Source organism: Camelus bactrianus, chromosome 5 (assembly GCF_048773025.1).
Source record: "Camelus bactrianus isolate YW-2024 breed Bactrian camel chromosome 5, ASM4877302v1, whole genome shotgun sequence".
Lineage (NCBI taxonomy): Eukaryota > Metazoa > Chordata > Mammalia > Artiodactyla > Camelidae > Camelus > Camelus bactrianus.
The window spans coordinates 95095106-95117507 of record NC_133543.1 but is presented as its reverse complement, the minus strand read 5'-3'; the positions used below and the strand labels follow the sequence as shown (position 1 = coordinate 95117507).

At 40.7% G+C, this 22402-nt stretch overlaps 1 protein-coding gene across 3 annotated transcripts in view; it reads right to left on the bottom strand.

Annotated features, from left to right (window-relative positions):
* COL4A3 (collagen type IV alpha 3 chain) overlaps positions 1-22402 on the bottom strand; it is a 133683-nt gene that overhangs the window by 53490 nt on the left and 57791 nt on the right. For all 3 annotated transcript variants that reach the window (XM_074364411.1, XM_074364412.1, XM_045511972.2), the window contains exons 2-15: positions 19136-19192; positions 17348-17437; positions 14189-14233; positions 13531-13575; positions 12863-12925; positions 10446-10499; positions 8739-8765; positions 7984-8061; positions 6206-6268; positions 6041-6076; positions 4217-4258; positions 3912-3989; positions 2100-2162; positions 1393-1452 (exon numbers count right to left, since the gene is read on the bottom strand). In XM_074364411.1, coding sequence (XP_074220512.1) covers positions 1393-1452; positions 2100-2162; positions 3912-3989; positions 4217-4258; positions 6041-6076; positions 6206-6268; positions 7984-8061; positions 8739-8765; positions 10446-10499; positions 12863-12925; positions 13531-13575; positions 14189-14233; positions 17348-17437; positions 19136-19192 — 801 coding nt within the window. The remainder of the gene's footprint in view (positions 1-1392; positions 1453-2099; positions 2163-3911; positions 3990-4216; positions 4259-6040; positions 6077-6205; positions 6269-7983; positions 8062-8738; positions 8766-10445; positions 10500-12862; positions 12926-13530; positions 13576-14188; positions 14234-17347; positions 17438-19135; positions 19193-22402) is intronic.

The window sequence follows — 22402 nt, the reverse complement described above, 5'->3', positions numbered from 1 at the left end:
GTCCTCTTATCTAGTCTTTCTGCTTTTTTCTTTTAATGCTCTTCTATTTAACAGTGATCCTTGTCAAGGTGGCTTACTTCTTAAGGAGCTGAGTAAGAAATGCAGCCACCGGAAACTCCTTCTAAATTCCCCAAGTGCATATTAGGCATTAAGAGCGTGATGCTGGACCTGCTGGTCTTGGAGAGTCTCCTGGAGAGGTGGGGCGGGGGTGGGGTGCAGCTGCCTCTCACTTTGGGGTCATGGACTCTGGTGGCAGTCATATTTGGGAGCTTCCTACCCAATGAGACTGCTGCCAGCAGCCGCCATCCTGGATTAAGTATTATGGTATTTATCCTCCATGATAAAATTAAAAATCATATTCTAACCAAGCAGGACCCTATGGGGTCTTCCTGGGACAGACCTGTCCCCATAACCTCTGCTGTGGTTCCTCTCTGAAGTACCCGGATAGTGGTAACCAAAACATGGCTTCCCTCACGCTAAAGCACATTCTAGCCTGACTCTTCCTTAGAGCACTCGCCCTCCCCCTTAAGCACCCTTTGTTCCAGGCACAGAATTGTCCGGAGATATGACTCGTTAACTCCTGGTGCAGAAGACAAACACCAGACCGAGGCCCATTGGAGGAGGAGGAGGACATGGTCTGATAACCACAGGAACAAGAGACCCCGTCACCAGGTTTTCTTGATGCCAAGGTGGGGAGGGAAGAATGCAGCCCTGGTGCGTTCATAGGTGTTTACCAGAAGCTGTTCCTTGGACTCCATCTGTGAAACTCCCTACTGCCCATCCCCAAATAGGGGCTCGCAGTCTTGAGACATTAGCCCTCTGTGATCACCTTTGCCTGGCAAAGAAATAAAGCTGCTCTTTTCTGCTCCACCCAAAACTCTGTCTCTGGATTTCAGTTCGGTGTCCAGGCACAGAGGCCAGGATTCGGCAACAATATTAGTTGAATATTTTTCCTTAGGGAAAAAAATGTACTTTTCTCACTGTATAATTTTTAGAGTTTTTAAACAATACACATGTTTAAATCTTTCAAAAATAGAGCTGGGTAGAAGAGTGGGCCCCCATTGCTTCTATGCCCTCCTCTCCCTCCCCATCACCCTCTACAGGGATGAAGATCATTTGTCAAAGCAGAGAATGAGGCTGATACACAGCAAGGAGCAGAAGTGAAATGGGAGAGAGAGTCCTGTCTATCTTTTCAGGCTCTGGGGTCCTGGAAGCCTGTTTTAACCTTGAACTTCTCAGATACTTGAACAAGTAAGTTCCACCTCCTAAATCTTTAAAACTTAAAAAAAAAAATCAAAGCTAGTTTAAGCTAAGCATCTTATACTTGCCTCCTAAAGAGTCCTAAGGACTGACTAATTTAGGCTGCACGTGACACTGAATTTCCAAACGTACCTGTGGGCCAGGTTCTCCAGGAGCACCTTTTTCTGACCCGTAAGATTCTCCAGGTGGTCCCTGTATTAATGAGAGTTTGGTCAAGTTTTATGAATGATTGATTTTTGACTTACATTGATTTTTTTTTTTTTTGGGAGGGGGGAAGGTAATTAGGTTTATTTATTTATTTATTTAGAGGCGGTACTGGGGGTTGAACCCAGGACCTCATGCATGCTAAACAAGTGCTCTACCACTTGAGCTATACCTTCCCCCCTACATTGATTTTTTTAATTACCTTTTCTCTTCTAAAAATGTTGAAATGATGGGTTATCAAAGAGGAAAATCTTACTTACAAATATTAATTAAAAAGCAGATGCTAAATAAAAATCACTAGATGGGTGATGCTGGGTGCATGTAAAACAGTGCAAGGGTTTCAGCTCGAAGTGGCCGTAAAGTAATTCTAGTATTTATGACCTCTGCAGTAAAATACTGACATGCTTTAGCTGATATTAAGATTTCCTGGGACACTGTGCTGTACACCAGAAACTGACACATTGTAATGGACTGTCCTTCAATTAAAAAAAAAAAAAAAGCATTGATCACAGCAAATGCTTTGCTTACCTAATAAAGCCAAAAAAAAAAAAATTTAAAGGTAGATCATACATCAAAATACACTCCAAGGTTCTACTGTATGTTTCAAAGGAACCACATAATTCCAAGTGACCTACCGAGAGTCCAGGGGGTCCGGACTGGCCCATAGCTCCCTGGTCTCCCTTCTCCCCTTTGAGGTCCTGTCACAAAAACAAGTTAAGGTCATTACAAACAGATCAAGCCGGATTTTATCAATAGTACTTGGAAAAGGTCTCCATCTGTTCAGTGAACTGTATTTTCAAACTACTTACATACCACCTTTTAATACAACACATTGTCATTTTTCACATTTTGAATTTTATACCGGTGAACCCACTGAAACAATACACAAACAATTTTAATTCAAATTTTTTTGGTGGGGGGAGGACAAACATTTTTAAAAAGGAAGTATCTTTTAGATTAAACTACATTAGACTAATTGAATTGTTGGATCAGTTTTCTATAAGCACAATCCTATCATTTCTAATGTATTGTACTTTCATTTTTAATATACTGAAGTTATTTCCACTGGGGTCAATTATTTTCTGAGTAAATGTTACAATGAGGAGTTGATTCATTAATCAGGTTTGTTTTGCATTTTATTCATATTTTTCATATATTTTGAAAAATATAATTTAAAAAAATATATCTTTTTCCCAGTGTGAACCTTCTCTTGAGGACATCTTTTTTTTCAATCTCAATTTTTTCCCCTGGGTCAAATCTTCCAGATCTTGATTTTGTCAAGATAAATTTTTTTTTTCCTATCAATTTTCAGCCAATAAAGTTTTAGGCTTTATTAACTTTATTTTTGCTGATTACCTCTGGAAAGTTCAATTATTTTCCTCAGATCAAATTTTTTCCCCAATCTTCAATGAGAGTTATTACTTTGGTCATATAAAACTTCACCATATTTTGTTTTAACTCTTGTTAGTTTTGTTTTGATCATTTCTGCCATTAAAAATTAATTATTTTTGGAGAGTGATGGGTAAGGGGTTTCTTTTTGGGGTGATGAAAATGTTCTAAAATTGCATGTGGCAATAGCTGTACAACTCTATGGAAATACTAAAAGCCATTGAATTGTACACTAAGTGAATTTTATGGCATCTGGATTATATCTCAATAATGCTGCTAAAAATTCATTATAACTAGAACTCATGAGTTTTAGTCTTTAAAAGGGTGAAAATTATGGTATGTGAATTATATTGCAATCATGCTGTTATTAAAAACAATCATAAGTATAAAAGAGAAGGATGATTTATGTTTATTTCTCAGTTAATCCACAAGGAAATTGTTAGCTCCCCCCTCACTGCCCATCCCCCTCCCAGACATTCCAGGATCAACGTAATGTCTAGGATGGGTGTATTATATTGAGATTCACTTCTTCTGAGCATTCAGTTTAATTCCATTCCCTAGTCCTTCTAGCTACCCCTTAGAAAGAGTAAAAAGCAAATGATAATGTTAAATAACAGAGTTGCAGTGTCCTTGGAGAGGAATGGGGTCACATTGTCTTGGGGGTAAAAGTGTCCCATTTGATTATGATACCACTCCTTCCATAGCTTTAGGTCATTACTCTCCAATTGGATCAGAACCATATGCCTATTTTGCTATACTTTACTCAAAATTAGTCACTAAATACTCTTATGTTAGGAACAATGAGAAGGGAGGGGTAAACGATGAGAGACATTAGATCTAGGCTTTACCTTCAAGGATCTTGAAGTTGCTTGCCTAGGATCTTCCCCATCTCATGTTTTTCGGTTCCCCATTCGGAGATGGGGAAGGAATAAAATCCAGAGACCCAGGCTGGCTAAGCTGGGCTTAGGTAACTGAGCTTATAAAAGAGGTAAGGGATCACAAGGACCTCATCCCAGAAATGCAAAGGCACAACCCTAATAATAAAATTGAGGAGTTACCGTTCTGTTATCTGGGCCGGTTAGTGTCACAATAACTGTTCCTGGTAGTCCAGGCGGTCCTGCTAATCCTTTCACACCCTAAAGACAAACATACTCAGGAGTCAAAAACAAAATACCGTCACTTCTATTATGCTTACGAGATCTCCTCTTCCTCTTCTGTTCTTAAGTAAGAAGACAGAGCAAATGAAACTTGAGACACAGCAAATGGATTCATTTCTGTGTGACTCAGTGAATAAAATGTGTAACTTGATTGCTAAGGAACTTAAAATATCTTGCCGACAAATAAACCATAGTATTGATATTACCTGTTCTCCTTTTGGTCCTATCATGTTATCGCCCATAAGACCCTGTAAGAAAAGATAAAATCAAATAATTAAAAAATATGAATTAGTCTAAACCTATTAATGTTTGTAACTGAACACTAATATTTTAATTGTAATCTTAGTATTATAAAAATTATTTTAGCTCTTTCTTGAGTAGAGTGGCGATATGTTTCTTTTAAAAGTAGAGTTCTTGAAGTACACAAATCTTAAGGGATTTATTTAATACGGCAAGTGATGACATGAGACGGTGTGGGGTAAGGGGAGGAACGCAACTCAGAGGACATATTTCTGGCTAGTTTTGATTCCACTGACTGGTTACATAACTTCCTGAAGCCCTAGTTCTCTTATCTCAAAAATAAGAGGCATGTGTAGCTGAACTTCAGGATTCTGAAATTCAAAACTTAATAGAGAAACTAAGAATAGAATTCAAGCACCTGGCGTCACCAGTAAGTTAGTGACATGAGATAAGTCTAATGTGAACAGCCTCTCCTCACTAACGCCAGCCAGTCTATCATTGTAACCAATGTCTCCTTGCTTTTTTTGCTCTTGAGTTTGTAGATTTTCCCCCACGAGGCCATACATTGTAGAGAAAAGCTCCCGAAAAAGAATCAGAAGACTTTAAGCCTCAGCTTTGTCCATTACTGTTTGATGATTCGCTTAATCTGCACCTACTCATCTCACAGGGTGTATGTGTGTGTGTGTGTACACCAATGAAATAATAAACATGACAGCACCCTGGGAAGTGGCTTATACACAAAGGCTACCTGATCGTCATACTGAGATACTGAGTTTAGTACAAATTTCCTGGTGGGGCTCAGCCTTGCTCAACATTTTCTTACTTAATAAACTACTGAAGGGGATCAGAATAAGCCACCCCCAAATATACCGGCTTGACAGAAGAATTATTTTGAGATGAAGGCGACTGAGAAACAGCAAATGAAGAAAAAGTTCTCTCCCCTCCCCCACCTGCCCCCAGGCAGGGCATAAATCTCCCTTTGAGAGAATGTCATCCCTCCCCTCTCCGGTACCAGGAAGAAAAGACAACTCTTACCATGGGAGACAGCACCAACTTAAATCTGTATTAACAAACCTTACCAAAATAACCCTCATCTTCCATTAGGTTCCCCCATATATTTACCATCCCACAATGTACTGCCCCCAGAAGCTCAAAACACTTTCCCTTTGTCTTGTCAATCTTCCACAAATTTATCACCCTCTGTTAAAATGGTATTCAAGCCTCTGGGTCTGATTGCTTCTTTGGGGTTTTCATTACATTTCTGGGAGGTCTCCATATGTATATGAAATAAACCTTTTTTAAATCTTGTTTACTCAGTTTGTGAACCTAAGAAGACAGAAGAAATAGCTTTTTTTTTAATCTTCCCCAATACTAACAATTGGCCTTTTTAAAATAAAAAGACATCAGGACCCTGCTTAACACGTACACGAGTAGTTGTCTTATATTTCCTAGTATGGGATCAGGTTGGTTTGGGGAAGCAGCACAGTAGGATAAAGTATTGGGAGATCTGTAGGATTATCAGAAATGGGAAACCTGTGGACTAGGAATCCTTGCCCTTTTCCTGATAAGGAGCTCCTTATAACTGAATGAAGATTCTTTGTATCAGAAATGGTTACTGAATCGCAGAAGAAAGGTAATTGGTGGAGAGCTGCCAGCCACACTCACTTCCCTGCTGGGAATTCCTGTGAGTTCCAGAGGGGCTGGCAGTGACCCACATGTGGCATCAGACTGAGTTTGGCTTTTAGAATGGTTAGGATATTCATATCATACACATAAGAACTGTAATTTACCTTAGGTCCTGGGGGTCCCATAGCTCCTGGAAAGCCCTAGAAAAATCAATCCATCAGTTAAAATTACAGCAGATAATGCACAAAGCCTAAAACTCCATTTAAAAGTTTTAGCTTCAATTCTTTTGTTAGTTACGGTGTCTAGACCAATGGTGGCTTCATACTCACAAAGAATCCCGGAGGGCCAGGTGGACCAACAGGTCCGGGAAAACCGGGAAGGCCTGGCAAACCCTTTAAAGTAAGAGAAAAATAAGAGTAAGTTTAAATTTACTTCTCGCTGAAGAACCACGGCCATTAGTTAAATGTATTTAACTATTGTAAGAACTGCAGAGCGTAACGTTTCCCATTCATGGCTGCAGTGAATTTCATTGAGGGCCACGTGGAACCGGCACTGCCATGTGTAACAGGCTGCCAGGACCATCCTGATGGGACTATTTCCAGAAAAATGACCAAAGCAGTTGCTTTACTTTAGAAGAGTTTTAACACATTTAGACATTTTGCCTTCCTCTCTGTATCTCTCTCTTGCCAAGCACGATCTCACCGTAGGGCCGTCCACCTGCTCCCTCTCTGCCTAGAATCCTCTTTCCCGGAAATCTCTATGACGTACTTCCTCTCCCTCTTCTTACCTTTACTCACATGTTTTCCTTTCCAAGGGGCCCTCCTGCCCATCCAATCGAAAACCACAACCCTCCTTCTAACCAGGACACTTACTGCCCCCCAACCTTGCATTATGTTTCTCCTTGGCATCTATTACCATCTAACACAAATCACACTTCCTAATTGATATTTTTAAAAGACTTTCCCCTTCTAGAATGGAAGAGCTGTGAAGGCAAGAGTTTTTTAAAACTATGTTTTGGGAGTTGTGCACTGTGATATCCCCAGAGCTTAAAGAGCCCCTGGTACCTAATGGGCATGTGATAAGGATTTTGTGTGTAACTGAGCATCCTACTGTTACACCTTCAGCAGCAGCACAATGTAGTACACAGCCAACACTCAGTACAGTTTTAAGGGATACACCCGTGTCCCAGGTTGCTACTACCTCCTTGTATTGGATGCCCTGCCTTCAGCATCTTTGCCCCTTAAATGTTTTCTAAGCAAAAAAATCCAGGAGCCATTATATTCTGTATCTTTTCTCAAAAGCCCATATTGGCTCCCGACTGCATCATTCTTCAGTTTTGCAGCTCCTCAACAGCTGGTATGGCTCACTATACAGATGTTCAACAATCTTAACTCAGGCTCTTTGACTCGCTGAGGAAAATACTAATCTCTGCTCAGGATAAGTTAAAACATTTCTAGTTAATTAACCTGAAAGTTAGTACTTGTGACTTAGGTTTACCAAAAGATCGTTTTGAATCACAAAGCAAAGCACACACAGCAACCCCCAACCCTCCAACCACTACCCCCACCCTCGCCAAATAGCTGTTTCTTTGTATTTATTCTGGATCACCTTCAGGCTACAGATGCAGAGATTCAAAAGCAAACCATTCAACCGTAGAAAGATGTATTTAAATACAATGTTACTTACTATCATGCAACCATCACACTAGGACTGTTATTTAATATTAAGGTTTTAAATTGTATTCAACGTGTGATACAAATCTATCCTGGATTTCAACAAATACAGAGTAAGTGGAACCTAACCATTCCTTGAAAACCCCTCCTTAAATTTAGGAAAGCTTGGGTGATTGATGGAGATTTAAGAAGAGATTAAAATCATCTGGTTACATGAGCTTAATGTAGTTTCTTACAATCAGGTGAATGTTTTGGAATGAGAGGAGGTAAATATGTAAATAGAAGAAGCGTGAATGTCTATAAAAAATGTTTTAGAGTGAGAAAGAGACACAGGGAGAAGAGGAGGGTGAGAGAGAGAAGAAGAAAAAGGAGATGGAAAGAGAGAGGCAGAGGGAGAGATGGAGAACAATAGGGATCTTCTCAGAAGCGCGTACCTGGAACCCCGGAGCTCCCGGCAAGCCAGGGTCACCTTTTCCATCAAGGTCTATACCTTCTCCTTCAGCAGGAGCGCCCTTGAAAATGAAATTCATCAAACATAATCAATGTTCTATCTTCAAAACTTCTTCAAATGGTTATTCAAAGTCAGTTTGCCTCAAGGATAAAAGTGCTTTCCAGGAAATAGAAGAGGGAGGCTATAGCTCAGTGAGAGCTCATGCTTAGCATGCACAAGGTCTTGGGTTCAACCCCCAGTACCTCCCTTACAAATACATAAACCTAATTAACCTCCCCACCCCCACCCCCCAAAAAGGCAAAACAGAATATATACTTATAGAAATGCTTTAGGATTATTTGGTTATTCCATTCTAAAGACTTCAAAACATTTTTATATTTTCTAAAACTGACCATATACTGTGGAGGAAAGAAAGACACAAGAATAATAAACTATTTCCCAAGATATCAAAATGAATGGTAATTCCTGATCTAGAATCTGGGGCCCTGAGCATAAGGTCAGTTCTCTTCTTGCAGACCCTATTTTCCTAAAGAATAGTACAAAACTTGCATTCCTTAAAACATATTTATTACAGGAAGTAGAAGTTGTTCAATAGGAATACATATGTCCTGATTATTATGGTCTGAATTAGTTATGAAATCTGATTTGTAATTACTTGTATCTTATTATTTAATAGAAGTACCTTTCATATGTACAATTAGAGATTTCTTTAACAGTAATATGCCACAAATAACTCACCTTTTCTCCTTTCAAACCATCGGCACCCTAGGAAAAGGAGAGGCATATTAATAATTAAAGACAATTCAAAAGCGTAACATCCTTGCTTTGTCCTTCTCTTTGCTATTCTGCCTTCTCTTCCTGCTGTACACTGCCCACTGGCTTTTAAACATTAAAATCTTTCTCATTTAAACAAAGTCTCTCCCTAAATTCAGCTTCCCTACCCACCCCACCAATGCTGCCTATTTCTCCTTCATATCATGTGCAAATCACCCACTCTGTGCATCCCCACTCCATCCTCAGGCCCACATCTGCCTCCTGCCTCTGTCAGGCATGGAAGTAGCCCTTGAGGAAGTCTGCAGTGACTGTGATGTTACTGAAATCAATGACAAAACGTTAGTTCTCCTGTTGCTGGACTCGGCAGCTGGCTGCCATTCCCCTCTACTGAAAGTTCCTGTTAAAAAGGAGGTGAAATGTCCAAAATGGAGTCGCTTATGTCAGTGACTCCCACAGCAGCAGACCCACTAACCAACCTACCTAGACTCACTACCTAACGTAACCACAGTTTCAGCCTTCCCCAGGTACGTGACCTGGAGCTTCCTGATCAGCACTGATAATGTAATGGAGCAGGACCCCAGTGGGGCCTTCCAGGGACAGACACCCCCACCCTCACCCCATATCCTTTGCTGCAGCTCCTCTCTGAAGTACCCAGATAACAGTATTTGGTGCACATTCCTGGGCTGTTTTACTAAAGCCCCCACCAAAAGGAAGAAATTCACCACTTGATGACCATGAGCGCATAGCCCTAAGGACTGATAATGTTAACCCCTGCAACTCTGCCGTGTTACATCACCATCGACTAATCAGAGAATCGTGCAAGAGCTGATCACATACCCTGGGACACCCCTCCCTTAACTTGCCTTTAAACACGCTTTGCTGAAAAGCGTTGAGTTCAGGCTTTGTGAGCACCAGCTGTCCCAGACTCTCTGCTCGGTGCCCTGCAGTAAACACTGAACTTTCCTTCACCACAACCCGGTGTCAGCAGATTGGCTTTACTGCGCATGGGCAAGCGGACCCAAGATGGTTTGGTAACAGTAAGATATTCTACTCAATAGGCCCCTTCTGTTCCCCTTAGAAAGCAACCTTGCCTAAGACAACACGTTCTTTGCTAATAATGTCCCCATCCCATTTCCTCTCTGCCTTTAAAACCCTTTCCTACGTATGGCTCGATGGAGCGCCTCTCTGGCTTGCTAGATGGGCTGCTGCTGGATTCATGCGTCACCCAGTAAAGCCAATTAGGCCGTCAGATCTACTCAGCTGAATTTTTGTTATTTAACGACATCTTTCTGGGCTCCCAGAAACATATTCCTCCTGGTTTTCTTTTACCACCAGGGGCCTTCCTCCTTCTCTGGCTCATTCTCCTTGACCTAGACTTGTATGCCAAGCTCTCTAAGCCTCAGTTCCAAGGCCCTTTCCTCCTCACTGTTACTCCTGGAGTCACCACCATCTGGGTCCCTCCTCTGAGCAGCTCCCACTTCCTGCTCTGCATCTCCACTTGGATGTCTCAAACGCAAAACAGTCTCAAAGTGCAGACCTGAGCGCATGTATACATTCATTTCTGCCCCAGGTTTCCCCAAGGTCATGATGGATTTCTGTATATGGTCATTCCAAAGTAAACTTGTAGTCACACACTGTGCCTCTGATGGGGAGTTAGGAATGGAAACCTACCGGGATCCCTGGGTAGCCTGGTGTCCCTGGAAGTCCCGGAAACCCCTGTTCACCCTGGAAGACAAACAAAGCTCGTCATTCTTCCCAGTTGTTCTAGAACAGCCTGTTGAGGTATTTTCCCCGTTTCTCGCTTCCAACCCTGCAGTGGTAAATCTAGACAAAGTAACCCAAATTCCTTATGGCTCCTGGGTCACGAGGCTGAAAGCCAGAACACCATTATCTTAATTGAAAACAGGATTAGACTCTACTGTTTCTCAAATTGCGCATAAAAGTCTAATTGTGCCAAGAGCCCTTTTAATTACTGTCTCCTCGAAACTTTAGTAATTAGTTCTTTCACGGCCACCATTCTGGGGAAAAAGAGAGTGCAGTCAGGAAACAAAGGAGAAGAGTGAACATTGAAAAGCTCAGGCATTCCTTTCCGAAGACCCAGCTTGCATTCCAAGCTTCAGTTTCTGGTTTATACACACTCACAACCTCAGGTGAAAAGAATCACTTGAGCCCCCAGTTATCTTTCTGTGGGAGACCATGAAAGAATTTCCCTAGAAGACGAGACTCCACATATAAGTGACAGTGTATGGTTTTTGTCTTTCTCTTTCTGGCTTACTTCACTTAGTATGATGATCTCCAGGTCCATCATGTTGTTGCAAATGGCATTATTTCTTTTTTATGGCTGAGTAATAGTCCATTGTGTGTGTGTGTGTGTGTGTGTGTGTGTGTGTGTATACCACAACTTCTTTATTCAGTTATCTATCAATGGACATTTAGGCTGTTTTCATGTCTTGGCTGTTGTAAATAGTGCTGCTATGAACATCGGGGTGCAGGTGTCATTTCCAATTAGAGTTTCCTCCAGATATATGCCCAGGAGTGGGGTTGCTGGATCATAGGGTTAAGTCTATTTTCAGCTTTTAAAGGGATCTCCTTACTGTTTTCCATAATGGCTGCACCAAACCACATTCCTACCAACAATGTAGGAGGGTTCCCTTTTCTCCACATCCTGTCCAGCATTTATTGTTCGTGGACTTTTTAATGATGGCCATTCTGACCAGTGTGAGGTGATACCTCGTTGTAGTTTTGATTTGTGTTTCTCTGATAATTAGTGATATTGAGCATTTTTTCATGTGCCTTTTGGCCATTTGTATGTCTTCACTGAAGAGTTGCTTGTTTAGGTCTTCTGCCCATCTTTGGATTGGGTTATTTGTTTTTTTGTTACTAAGTTGTATGAACTGTTTGTATATTCTGGAAATCAAGTCTTAGTCAGTCACATCATTTGCAAATATTTTCTCCCATTCTGTAGGTTGTCTTTTCATTTTATTTATGGTTTCCTTTGCTGTGCAAAAGCTAATAAGTTTAATTAGTCCCATTTGTTTATTTTTGCCTTTATTTCTATTTCTATCTGCCTGGGTAGACTGCTCTAGGAGAACATTGCTACAATTTATATCAGAGAATATTTTGCCTGTGTTCTAGGAGGGTTATGGTGTCTTGTCTTATATTTAAGTTTTTAAACCACTTTGAGTTTATTTTTGTGTGCGGTGTGAGGGAGTGTTTGAACTTCACCGATTTTTATGTGGCTGTCCAGCTTTCCCAACACCACTTGTCAGAGAGACTGTCGTTTCTCCATTTATTTATAAAACAGAGACAGACTCACAGACATAGAAAACAAACTTGTGGTTATCCGTGGGGAAGAGGGCAGTGAGGGATAAATTGGAAGTTCAGGATTTGCCGATACTAACTACTATACAGAAAATAGGTAACAATACGGTCTTACTGTACAGCACAGGGAACTATATTCAGTACCTTGCAATAGCCTATAATGGAAAAGAATATGAAAAGGAATATACACATATGTATGTATAAATGAATCACTGTGCTGTACACCAGAAATTAACACAACATTGTAAATCAACTATATGTCAATTAAAAAAAAAGACAATCAGAAAGCAAGGCGGGTGGGGGAAGGGGAATTGGATGCAGGTGATCAAAAGGTCCTGTAAGCTTCCAGTTATAAGATAAAAATAAGGATGTAATGTACAACGTGGTAAGTAGAGTTAACACTACTCTGTGTCGCACACGAAAGTTAAGACAGTAAATCCTAAGAGTTCTCATCACGCACAAAGTTTTTTTTTGCGTTCTTTAATTTTGTATCAATATGAGGTGATGGGTTATTTCATGATATACGTAAGTCAAATCACTATGCTGTATAACTTGACCTTATGCAGTGCTGTATGTCAATTATACCTCAATAAAACTGGAAGAAAATAAAGAAAAAGGCATAAGAAGAAAGCAAACCATCATATTTCTGTCCTGAAGACACATATCATTGTTTCTGGCTAAAAGAAAGCCTAGCCCTTTTCTACTCCACCCTGATTTATTCATTTAGCAAAACCTTACCAACCATCTCCTGTGTGAGAAGCACATACCTTAGAACCATTGCATCCTGGCAAACCAGCAAGTCCATAAGGTCCAGGGTGGCCTGGGATGCCCTAAAAAACAGAGTGAGGCTCAAAAATGGGATATGATTAGGTCCCAGGACCAGGTGGAAACAGTGAGGAACCCATGGGGAGGGAAAAGATGCACTAATTTAGATAGTTATTTAAGTTTATATGGTTATTTAAATAGTTAAGTAGTTAATTAGTTAGTTTAGATAATAATTTAAATAAAAATCATAGCAAAATGGGCCAAATAAAAGCAAAAGTTATTAAGTGAAATATAGATATTTTAAATAAAAGAGAAGGATTTTCTATATGAAATGAGTCCATTAATATGCTGTGTGTTAAACTGGGGGAAAGGAAAGGAATGAGGGAAGTGTAAACAGAGGTAACTATTTTATTTCTACTCTATTTTATTCTGTTCCATTCCAACCCATCCCATCTCATCCCAGGCCAATCTATTCCATTCTTTTCTGCTTTACAATTTGACTTGTATACCCTTTAAATCCACGCTCTAATATACCACGTGATCCTGCTGTGACATTTGCACCATGTAGCAAGTGTATCAGTACTCATTTTCTTGTGTTACTGCTTTACCATCTTTATTAAAATGAGATTACTTCTTACTATTCCATTTACACATTATTCCCATTACTTACTGGAAGTCCAGGAGGACCTGAAAAACCTGGTAATCCAGTGATTCCCTAAAGGCACAGAAAAGAGAAAAGGTAGCAGTAAACAAAAAGCAGAAAAACCGCTAAAAATGTTCAACCTATAAACAAAAAGTGATTTACCATTCCAATAACCCCATCCCACAGCTCTAACTGGGAATGACTAAAAACTACTTGAAAAACAAAACAAAAAAAGGCTTGACAAGTTTTGTACATCTTACATTTATATAAACTTAAAAAGAGATGATTAAGACTGTTTTGGCTTTTTGGGATAGAGTTTCAGGTATAATTTGCATACAGTAAAGCGCTCCAATCTTCCGCAAACAGATTGAGGAATGCTCACATATGGGCATATGCATATATTTGGTAATATCTCCACCCCATCCAGACACAGGACCTCTCCACCACCCCAGATGGTTCCCCCATGCCTTCTCCCAGTCAATTAATACTTACCCCTGACATAAGAACCACTATTTTGACTTCTACCATTATAGACTCGTTTTACCTGCTCTTGAACTTCACCTATACGAGTGTATCATACACAGCGCACTCCTTTGTGACATTTAACAGGGCAGAGTTCTTCTTTTTTTTAAAAAAAAAATGAATTTTCATCAAAGAACCACGAGAGACTGTTTGGACTACTAACCCTCACGCCTTTGGGACCAGTGAGTCCTGGAAGTCCTGGGGAGCCCTAAATCCAAATGAAAAAACAAAAGGTAAGCGCTGTGACCATTATTTGGCACTAATAAGCCCATAAATTAAAGGTCCCAGTTTTATTCACATGCCAAACAGTTTTGCGGTTGTGATGATTTCATTGTTAACACGGTTCAATTGCTTGCTTGTTTCATTGGAGCTATAGTATTTATCAGAAAGGACAAACAAAAATCCATTCAAACCCTTGCTACTCGAAGTGGGGGGTCCAACAGTAGCACCGTCTGGGAGCTTGTTAGAAACGCAGCATCGCTGGTCTCCCCCACCTCCCAGACCTATTGATTCAGAATTTGCATTTCAACAAGATTTGATGATGATTCTTGTTCACATTAGTGTCTGAGACGGCTGCTGTGAAAGCCCCACATTAGCCAGACAGCTGCCTGCCGAGGGCTGATAAGGATGAATGACACAATTGCAACGGACGGGAAGGGCAGCCAGTATTTCTGTGCACGAGAAATACTTTATTAACCAAACGTGCCTGGTGGCCACAAATAAGGACTGCCTGGCCCAGAGAGAAACTTGCTTTGAGCACATAATGCGTACATTTTGAGGGCCTGCTTCTTAGAGAATTGCCTCACACAAAACTGTTTTAACTGGGCCACTTGGTGTAAAAGTTCCATTGTCCAAAAACTTTTCATCATTCCTGAGAGTTTCAATACGTTTCGGTATTTCGGATTATTTGAGAGAAGGGTTGTTACAGACTGGACCATCAAGGCCAAAGCCAGCCTTTCTTTTCTTTTATCTTTTTTGTTGTTGTTGTATTTTTTTTATTAAATTATTATATTTATTTTCCCTCAGTTTTTTTCAACAGCTTTATGATGGTGTGATTCCTGTACAGTAAACGACACATATTTCAGATGTACAATCTGATGAACTTTGAGATGTGCACAACCACGAAACCACCACCACAATCAAGGTAGCTAACGTCTCCATCACTCTCCTAAAAGTGCGAATTTTGAATTCCTGGGCGCCCAACCACGTTTCTCTCTTCTGCTGGCTGCTGTTTGTCATCTGTAGGAGGCAGAAGAGTGACTGGCAGGTTTTACTTCCCCATTAGACATTTTCTCATGCAGAAAATATCTAAAATTAAGATATGACATTTATAAACCTGAAAAATCTTTTTGGTCACGTTTGAATATTCTCTCATTGTCTGCCTTGGATCAGATGATCATGTGTGGCTATGTCTGTAAGCTTTAATATATATGAACTCATGACACTGTAATCTATGAATTTATGACAACATGGTCCAATGATTTTCTGGACTGACTTTATGGAACACCTGCTCATCATGTAACCCATACTAAGCACCATATAGCTTTTACAGCTATAATTTTAATTTATCTCTGGCTTCTTTAAAGAAATGCTAAGGAAACAAGCAGAGTGGGATATAGAGAACAAAACAAAAAGGAAGGAGTTGGCATGAGGCTGATCTTAAGTCCAGGGCTGAAGTGGCAAATTCCTTCTATCAGTGAAATGGAGGGAAATCTGAGTCCATACCCAAAATGTTCCGACCTTGAACATGTCTGAAATCAAACACTAAATGTCCAGAATCCAAAAGACTTTTTCAAAATTCAGATTAAAAGAAGAAATGAAGGAACAGAACGTATACACAAACACAACAACGTGGTAGAATTCCTGGAAAACAATACGTTTTTGCAGTTTTACTTGGAAGCTGTAGATATAGTCTTAGTTTCCTTGGTTACAGGTGTTTGATTCTGGCATCATATAAAACCAGATTTGAACTCGGATTTTTGCCGCCTATTAGCTGTGTAACCCAGGACTAATTACTTAAGTGCTCTGAGTGTCAGTTTCCTCATCCCTAAGATGGAGATAATAACATAGGTCCCCGTAGTCATGACTGACGGGGTCCAGGTGAGCCGTAAATGAGATACAGTCAAGAAGAAATGTCCCAATGCCTGACTGACGATAAACTCCCAGGAAATGTTGCCTTTGGTTACTATTTAAATATTCTATACATTACTTATGGAATGTAAAAAGGCTCTGTGGGGATCAATTATAATTATCTTTCATAACTTATGCGTTAGTTCACAGCTTCCTGGAGGCCAGCAGCTGGGGAGGGGCCCAGTGGGTGCGTGAGAGCCCAGGCTTAAGTCCACAGCAGGAAAGAGGCATCAGCAAATCCAGTGGTTATGCAGCTTTTAGCAAATCCTCTAGGGCATTTATTTCAACAAAGCCCTTTGTTGTCTCACAGACTTTAGGATAAAAGTGTGTGCTGGGTGTGAAAGGCGGTAGGCTCTGGTAAGAACCTTAGGATGCGTGATGCTTAAGAGAAGAGGAGGGGGGGAGAAGGGAAGCAAAGAAAGGAGGATTCCAGACACAAAGACACATGTTTCAGGGGGAAGAGAGTGATCCCCACAGTCTGAAACAAAGCTGAGGGGTCCAGGTCAGGTAAAGACACAGAGCCTCCTTCAGCCTGGGCTTTTTGGAGTTCATAGGTGATCTGGAGGTCATGGGTTTTCGGGAGAGGGGGCAGAAGGCAAATTATCACTGACTGAGGAGTGAATAGAGATGAACCACAACCAGCATGGTTAGTTATTTTGTTTTTGAAAGAAGCTTGACAGAGATAGGAAAGACAGAGGGAACAATGGCAATGGTTTGGTTATAGGACCTAAAAGATCTACAGGAAGTTTTCTATCGGTCTGGGGAATATTTTCATGCTTAAGGACCGAGAGAGAAAAACTCACATCGAAAGGGAAGTTAGAATGTCTGAGAAAGAGGACACACCCTTGGAAGCCGGTTCTAGTGGGAATCCCGATGACTAGGAGACAGGCAGAGGAACGGGTCCTGATTGGAAAGTAAGAAGAACTAATCCTTCCATGCAGGTGTGGAAGCTGTGAAGATCAGAGAGGAGGAGGAGGGTGAGCTGGAAGATAATGATAGTTACTTGCATCCTTTTCACATAAGATGCAGTTGTGCAGCTGGGAAGACCCAGCAAAGACCGGAGCAGGAATTTGCCGCAGCGACCACCTACCCGCTGAGGTGTGGATTTCTCTCCAGGTTCTCAGCAGCCCTGGCGGAGGCATAAAGAAGGCTAAGCGGACTGGGGGTTTTTCAAGCTCACTGTCTGACATACCTTGGGTCCCTGCGGTCCAGGCAGGCCTTCAGGACCTGGGAATCCCTTCTGGCCAGGAGGACCAGGAGGCCCTGGAAAGCCTTTCTCTCCCTGTTAAAACCAAAACAAGATGATAAACACAGAACAGCAAGGCCCAGGAATAAACACACCCATATCCATTGCTTTCTTTTCTTTATGCCTTAAATGATAACATTGTGCATATTTTTCCTTGGATTTAAAAAAAAAAAAAAAAACAGCACTCAGTAGTACATGTAACAGTAACTGGAAAGTTCTAGCTGTTACTATTTGTCTGTAGGCTTGAAAGTGTTTGCCCTTGGTCTCGTAGAAATCCTACTTTTACCCAAATGGCAGCACTCTACAGAGCAGAGAGTAAGGGAGAGGGAATCAAGAACTGAGGGGAAACCCCAGTTAGACAGATGGAGGTTGATGGAGTGTGTTTTTTGGGGGGATGGACAGAGAGTGGAGATCAGACACAAGAGTGCATTTGGGGAGTGTGCAGAACTGCTCTGCACCTTGAAAGAACAGCGCACAGGCTATGAGCTTTCGTCCTTTCTTGATTACACAGGAATTAGGAATTCAAGGCGCTATTCGTGTAGGAGACACAGGAGAGGTATCAAGAATGACAAAACCAAAAGTGTGAGCAAAATAGTTAAGAGATGATATATGGGAAAGCCCCCAGGGATCCGAGTGAGCGAAAGGCATTTAGGCCCAATGAGTGACATGGTTCTGCCAACAATCTCCCTGGGATTACCCCTTAACAGCAAAGGCCACGGCAGATTCCGTCAAGCTACTTACACAATTAACAAATCAGATTTTTTAAATGAGAGGTCAGGTCAGCGTTTGCACAAACACTCAGTAAAAAAAGAAATAAAAGAATGTGCTAGGCCCCTCTCAATGCTCCGTTACCTTCACACACCTTGAACAGCGTCTCACACGAAGTGGGGATTCAATACATGCTTCTTGAATGCAAGAATGAACCCTAGCTTTCCAGCATGGATCTGAATACACTACATTCATAGCTTCAGGGAAAACTCTAAATCAAACTACACATGAGTCATAGAATAATTTAAAATAGATATAGTAATTATTATAATTAGCATATAAAATTGTATGTAAATTACTTCGTCTAAAGAGCTGAAAGTATATTCCTTTAAAAATATTTTTTAAGCAGTCACCTTTCAGTATTGTTAAGCAATTCATTAGCATATCTGAGAAAAGGGTTTTGAAACAAAGGAAAAACTTTAGTTCTGCCTCTGTCTTAATTATCGCAAATTGCAAGTTAATGGAGCGAATTAATGAGATTTCACGGCACTCATTTTTTACTTGGATTCTGCAATGGAGCCACTTCCTCTCGCTGAATTTTTGCCTCGGCTAGAGTGCTGCTGCAAGATGCTTCACCAGGGGGCGCCCTTGCATCAGTGCCTGAGGACAAAATCTGCGGGTTTCAATGTTTATTTTATGTCCAAGTGAGCGAATCAAGTTGTTTTCAGTGTTCCCCTGTGTTTAGCAACAATGTAATTAGGGTATACATCTGGAGGCATTCTCATAAGCTTTTTCTTTTTTTCCTTTACAGACCAAGAGTTACAGCAACTGCCCGTATTTCCACAAATTATCTGAAGCTTCCTTTCTCCCCCACCCTAGGTTAATGTTTATATACAATTACTTTAAAATTGGATGTGGGGAATGGAATATCATACTGCTGATCTTTCTGCTGCGAGTGAAAGAAGGATGTGAATTCCTTGGTGAGCTCTGCGGAGAAAAGAAGCAGAATTAAGGTTTTGTTTTTACCTTCTCCCCTTTGGCCGCATCACAGAAACACTGGCCTTTGTCTTTACAGACACAGCCCTAGAAAGAGAGAAAGAGAAAGGGTTTTGTTTAAAAACAGCTTAATGAATCCCGACTGACAGAACAAAAACAAACGTGTTTTTCTGTTCTTTGAGCATCGAACACTATTTATCAGGAGCCCTGTGATGCTGTAAGACATTTAGCAATAGAAATAGAGTAGAAAAGTGAGATGGAGGGGAGGGTACAGCTCAAGCGGTAGAGTGCACACTTAGCAGGCACAAGGTCCTGGGTTCAATCCCCAGTACCTCCATTAAAAATAAATAAGTAAACCTAATTACCTCCCCCACAAAAAAGTAGAAAAAACAAAGTGAGATGTATATAGGAGAACTGTCAGATGAGTGTGCATCACTTTTATTGTATTTAAGAATTTCAACTAATTCATTTATGGAAAAGACCAAGTCAGCTATCCCCTTTTTCAGAACAATATGTAGTTAAACTGAAATTGCCATTGTCGTGGGTAGGAAGTGCTCGAATGTTTGCAAATTTCTTGGATTCAACAAAATGAACTTATATATATTTGTGTATATTGAGTGGCTTTTTTTAAAATTAAAGTGTAATTAAATTACAATATGTCAATCTCTGGTGTACAGCACAATGTCCCAGTCATGCATATACATGCATATATTTTCCTCATGTTTTTTTCCACTAAAGGTTATTACAAGATATTGAACATAGTTCCCTGTGCTGTACAAAAGATAAATGGTGATATTTTCTATAGGTAATTCTAAGGTTTTCTTTTCCTGAAATAATGTTCAAGACTGAGAAAAGATCATCAGAACCTATGATGTTTTAAAGAACAAACTAATTCACTGATGCTCATATCAAAATGTTTTTTCTAATTAAAAAACAAAACCAAAAATTTAGCTGTGAACTTGAGAGCTCTTACCCATTTAACTAGTCACTTTGACAGACTTACAACCACAGCTTTCACACCTATGAGCACGCCAGCTCTAACATAGGTCAATTTTTTAATTCCTTTCTGCCAGCAGAGAGGAATGAAGAGAGAAATCATTTCAAATACTGTATTTAAAATTTTTTTGGCCCACATTCTATGGCTATATATTTATCTTCTTTGGGGTATGTGTTAATATTAACTAAAAATTAGCTTGTTTCCCCCAGGAAAAAAAAAATTCATTGACAGCAGAGGCAGGGAAAGGCTAGGAGACATGCTGGTTGGTGGGAAAAGTAAAAAGAAATTGCCTCAGATAGTCTCAAAGTGGGGACCCTGTTTGTGCAATCCAATAAAAATAGACAAACAAAAATATCTTTAATTTAATAGATTTTCTAAGCCTAGGGCGGTAGTAAGCAATGCTGTTATTCAAGAAAGTGAAGTCCACAGTAATGTTCACACACTCACCACTGACCCTCACCACATTTACACGCAGCACAATTTATATGAATGGAAAGTAATTCATTGAAAAGGAAAGTCTATATTGTCCCCAAGAGTTGGCTATTTGGTATTTTTTTTGGAAGACTAAATGTTCCCACTTTCCCTCCTAGATGCTTGGGGTCATTAAGTCATATCTGACTTAATTATTTTAACCTTGTTTTTCTAAGTTTTGAAGCTTTTGTGTTCATTTCAATCACAAATTTAAGTATACTAAATATCTACTAAATTTAGTGTTCTCATCTGGTATATTTATATTCATTGGTTCTCCACGTGTGGATTTCCAGACCAGCAGCCTCACTCAGCATCACCTAGAAACTTGCCAGAAATGCAAACTCCTGGCCCCACCCTACAGCCATTGAGTCAAAAAACCCTGGAGATGCATCTCAGGAATCTGTGATAGCCCCCTTGGGCAATTCTGATACCACAATCTGAACCAACACCTAAAACCCCAGTCTGTAGGATAGAACTAATTCTCTACAGATTCCTGAACACTAGGCCATTTGAGACACTAGTTTGCACACCTGCTTTTTGCTGGTGATGCCTTTTCCCCTCTCATTCCAAGAAAGGAGGCAGGTTTGTGTGCGCCTCACTTTAAGGATGCTCTTGCCCCTGGGCTGAAAGCAAAAGCTGCCCGAAGACAAGATTTCTCCTAGCTTTTGTTGCTGGAGGCATAAGGACCTGTTGAGGTTGGTCCCAAGAGTGGAGGGACCAGCATGCTGCTCCCACACGGCGTCTGGAGGAGACAGCAGGGACTCAGAAAGGAAAGGCCGAGCCCTACACCCCAGGGGACCAGATACTGGGGCGAGGAAGCTGGACTTGACCTGGGCAAGGACCTGGTGCCCAGGCTTACACAGCATGGCGGCCACTGTTTCACGGAGACCGTGAGCATCTCTGACTCCTCTGCCTCCCAGACACCACACAATACCTGGATGCTGAGCATCTCTGGACCACAGGTAGGAGGAGGCAAATTGGCAATCCTCTAACCCTTAAGAAGGTGCATAGAGGCCATCTTAATTTCATTTCTTGGAGTAGAAGTCATAGTCACTATATACTCTTGGGAATCTTTCAGTCTTAGCTTGAGTAAATAAATGTTTGCTGAACTCCTCCGAGCTAGATCAGATCCCCCTTCTAAATGACTCCATGGACCACTCGCTGTTATATGTTTAATGTATATTTTCCTTGATGACCCTAAGCCCCAGGAGAGAAGGGTTGTCCAATCTTGTTCACACTGGCAACCCTGGTATATAATATTCCTGAACAAATGCTTGTGGACTGATTGAATGGGTCAATGAGTAGATGGACCCCTGGGATCGGTTCATATCCACATTGGTCCTGGAATTTCAAGACATATGATGTATGTGGCTATTGGTGGACTACCGTGACTAAGATGTTTTTTATATAAATGTGTACAGACTCTCCGTATATGAGCTATGAACAGTTATGGCTGGAATAAGAACGAAACTACAAGCTTGGCTATTTTAATACATGTTAAAATTAACACAAGGCTAACCAGTTGTTAGTAGTTTCAATATAAAAATTTTTTGGAAAAATTTTAAACCCTCAGAAGAACTGAAAAACAGGCCAATAAATACCTCTATATCTTCTCTAGGTTTACCAATTGTTAACATCATGTCCCGGCCACTCACTGAATTTCTTATTTGTCTCCCTCTCTCTCTACACAAACACACACACACACACACACACACACACACACACACACACTTTCTTGCCAAACCATTCAAAAGTAGACCTTGGACACCATGCATGGCACTTCACCCCTAATACTTTTGCACGCATGTCCCCAAAACAAGAGTATATCA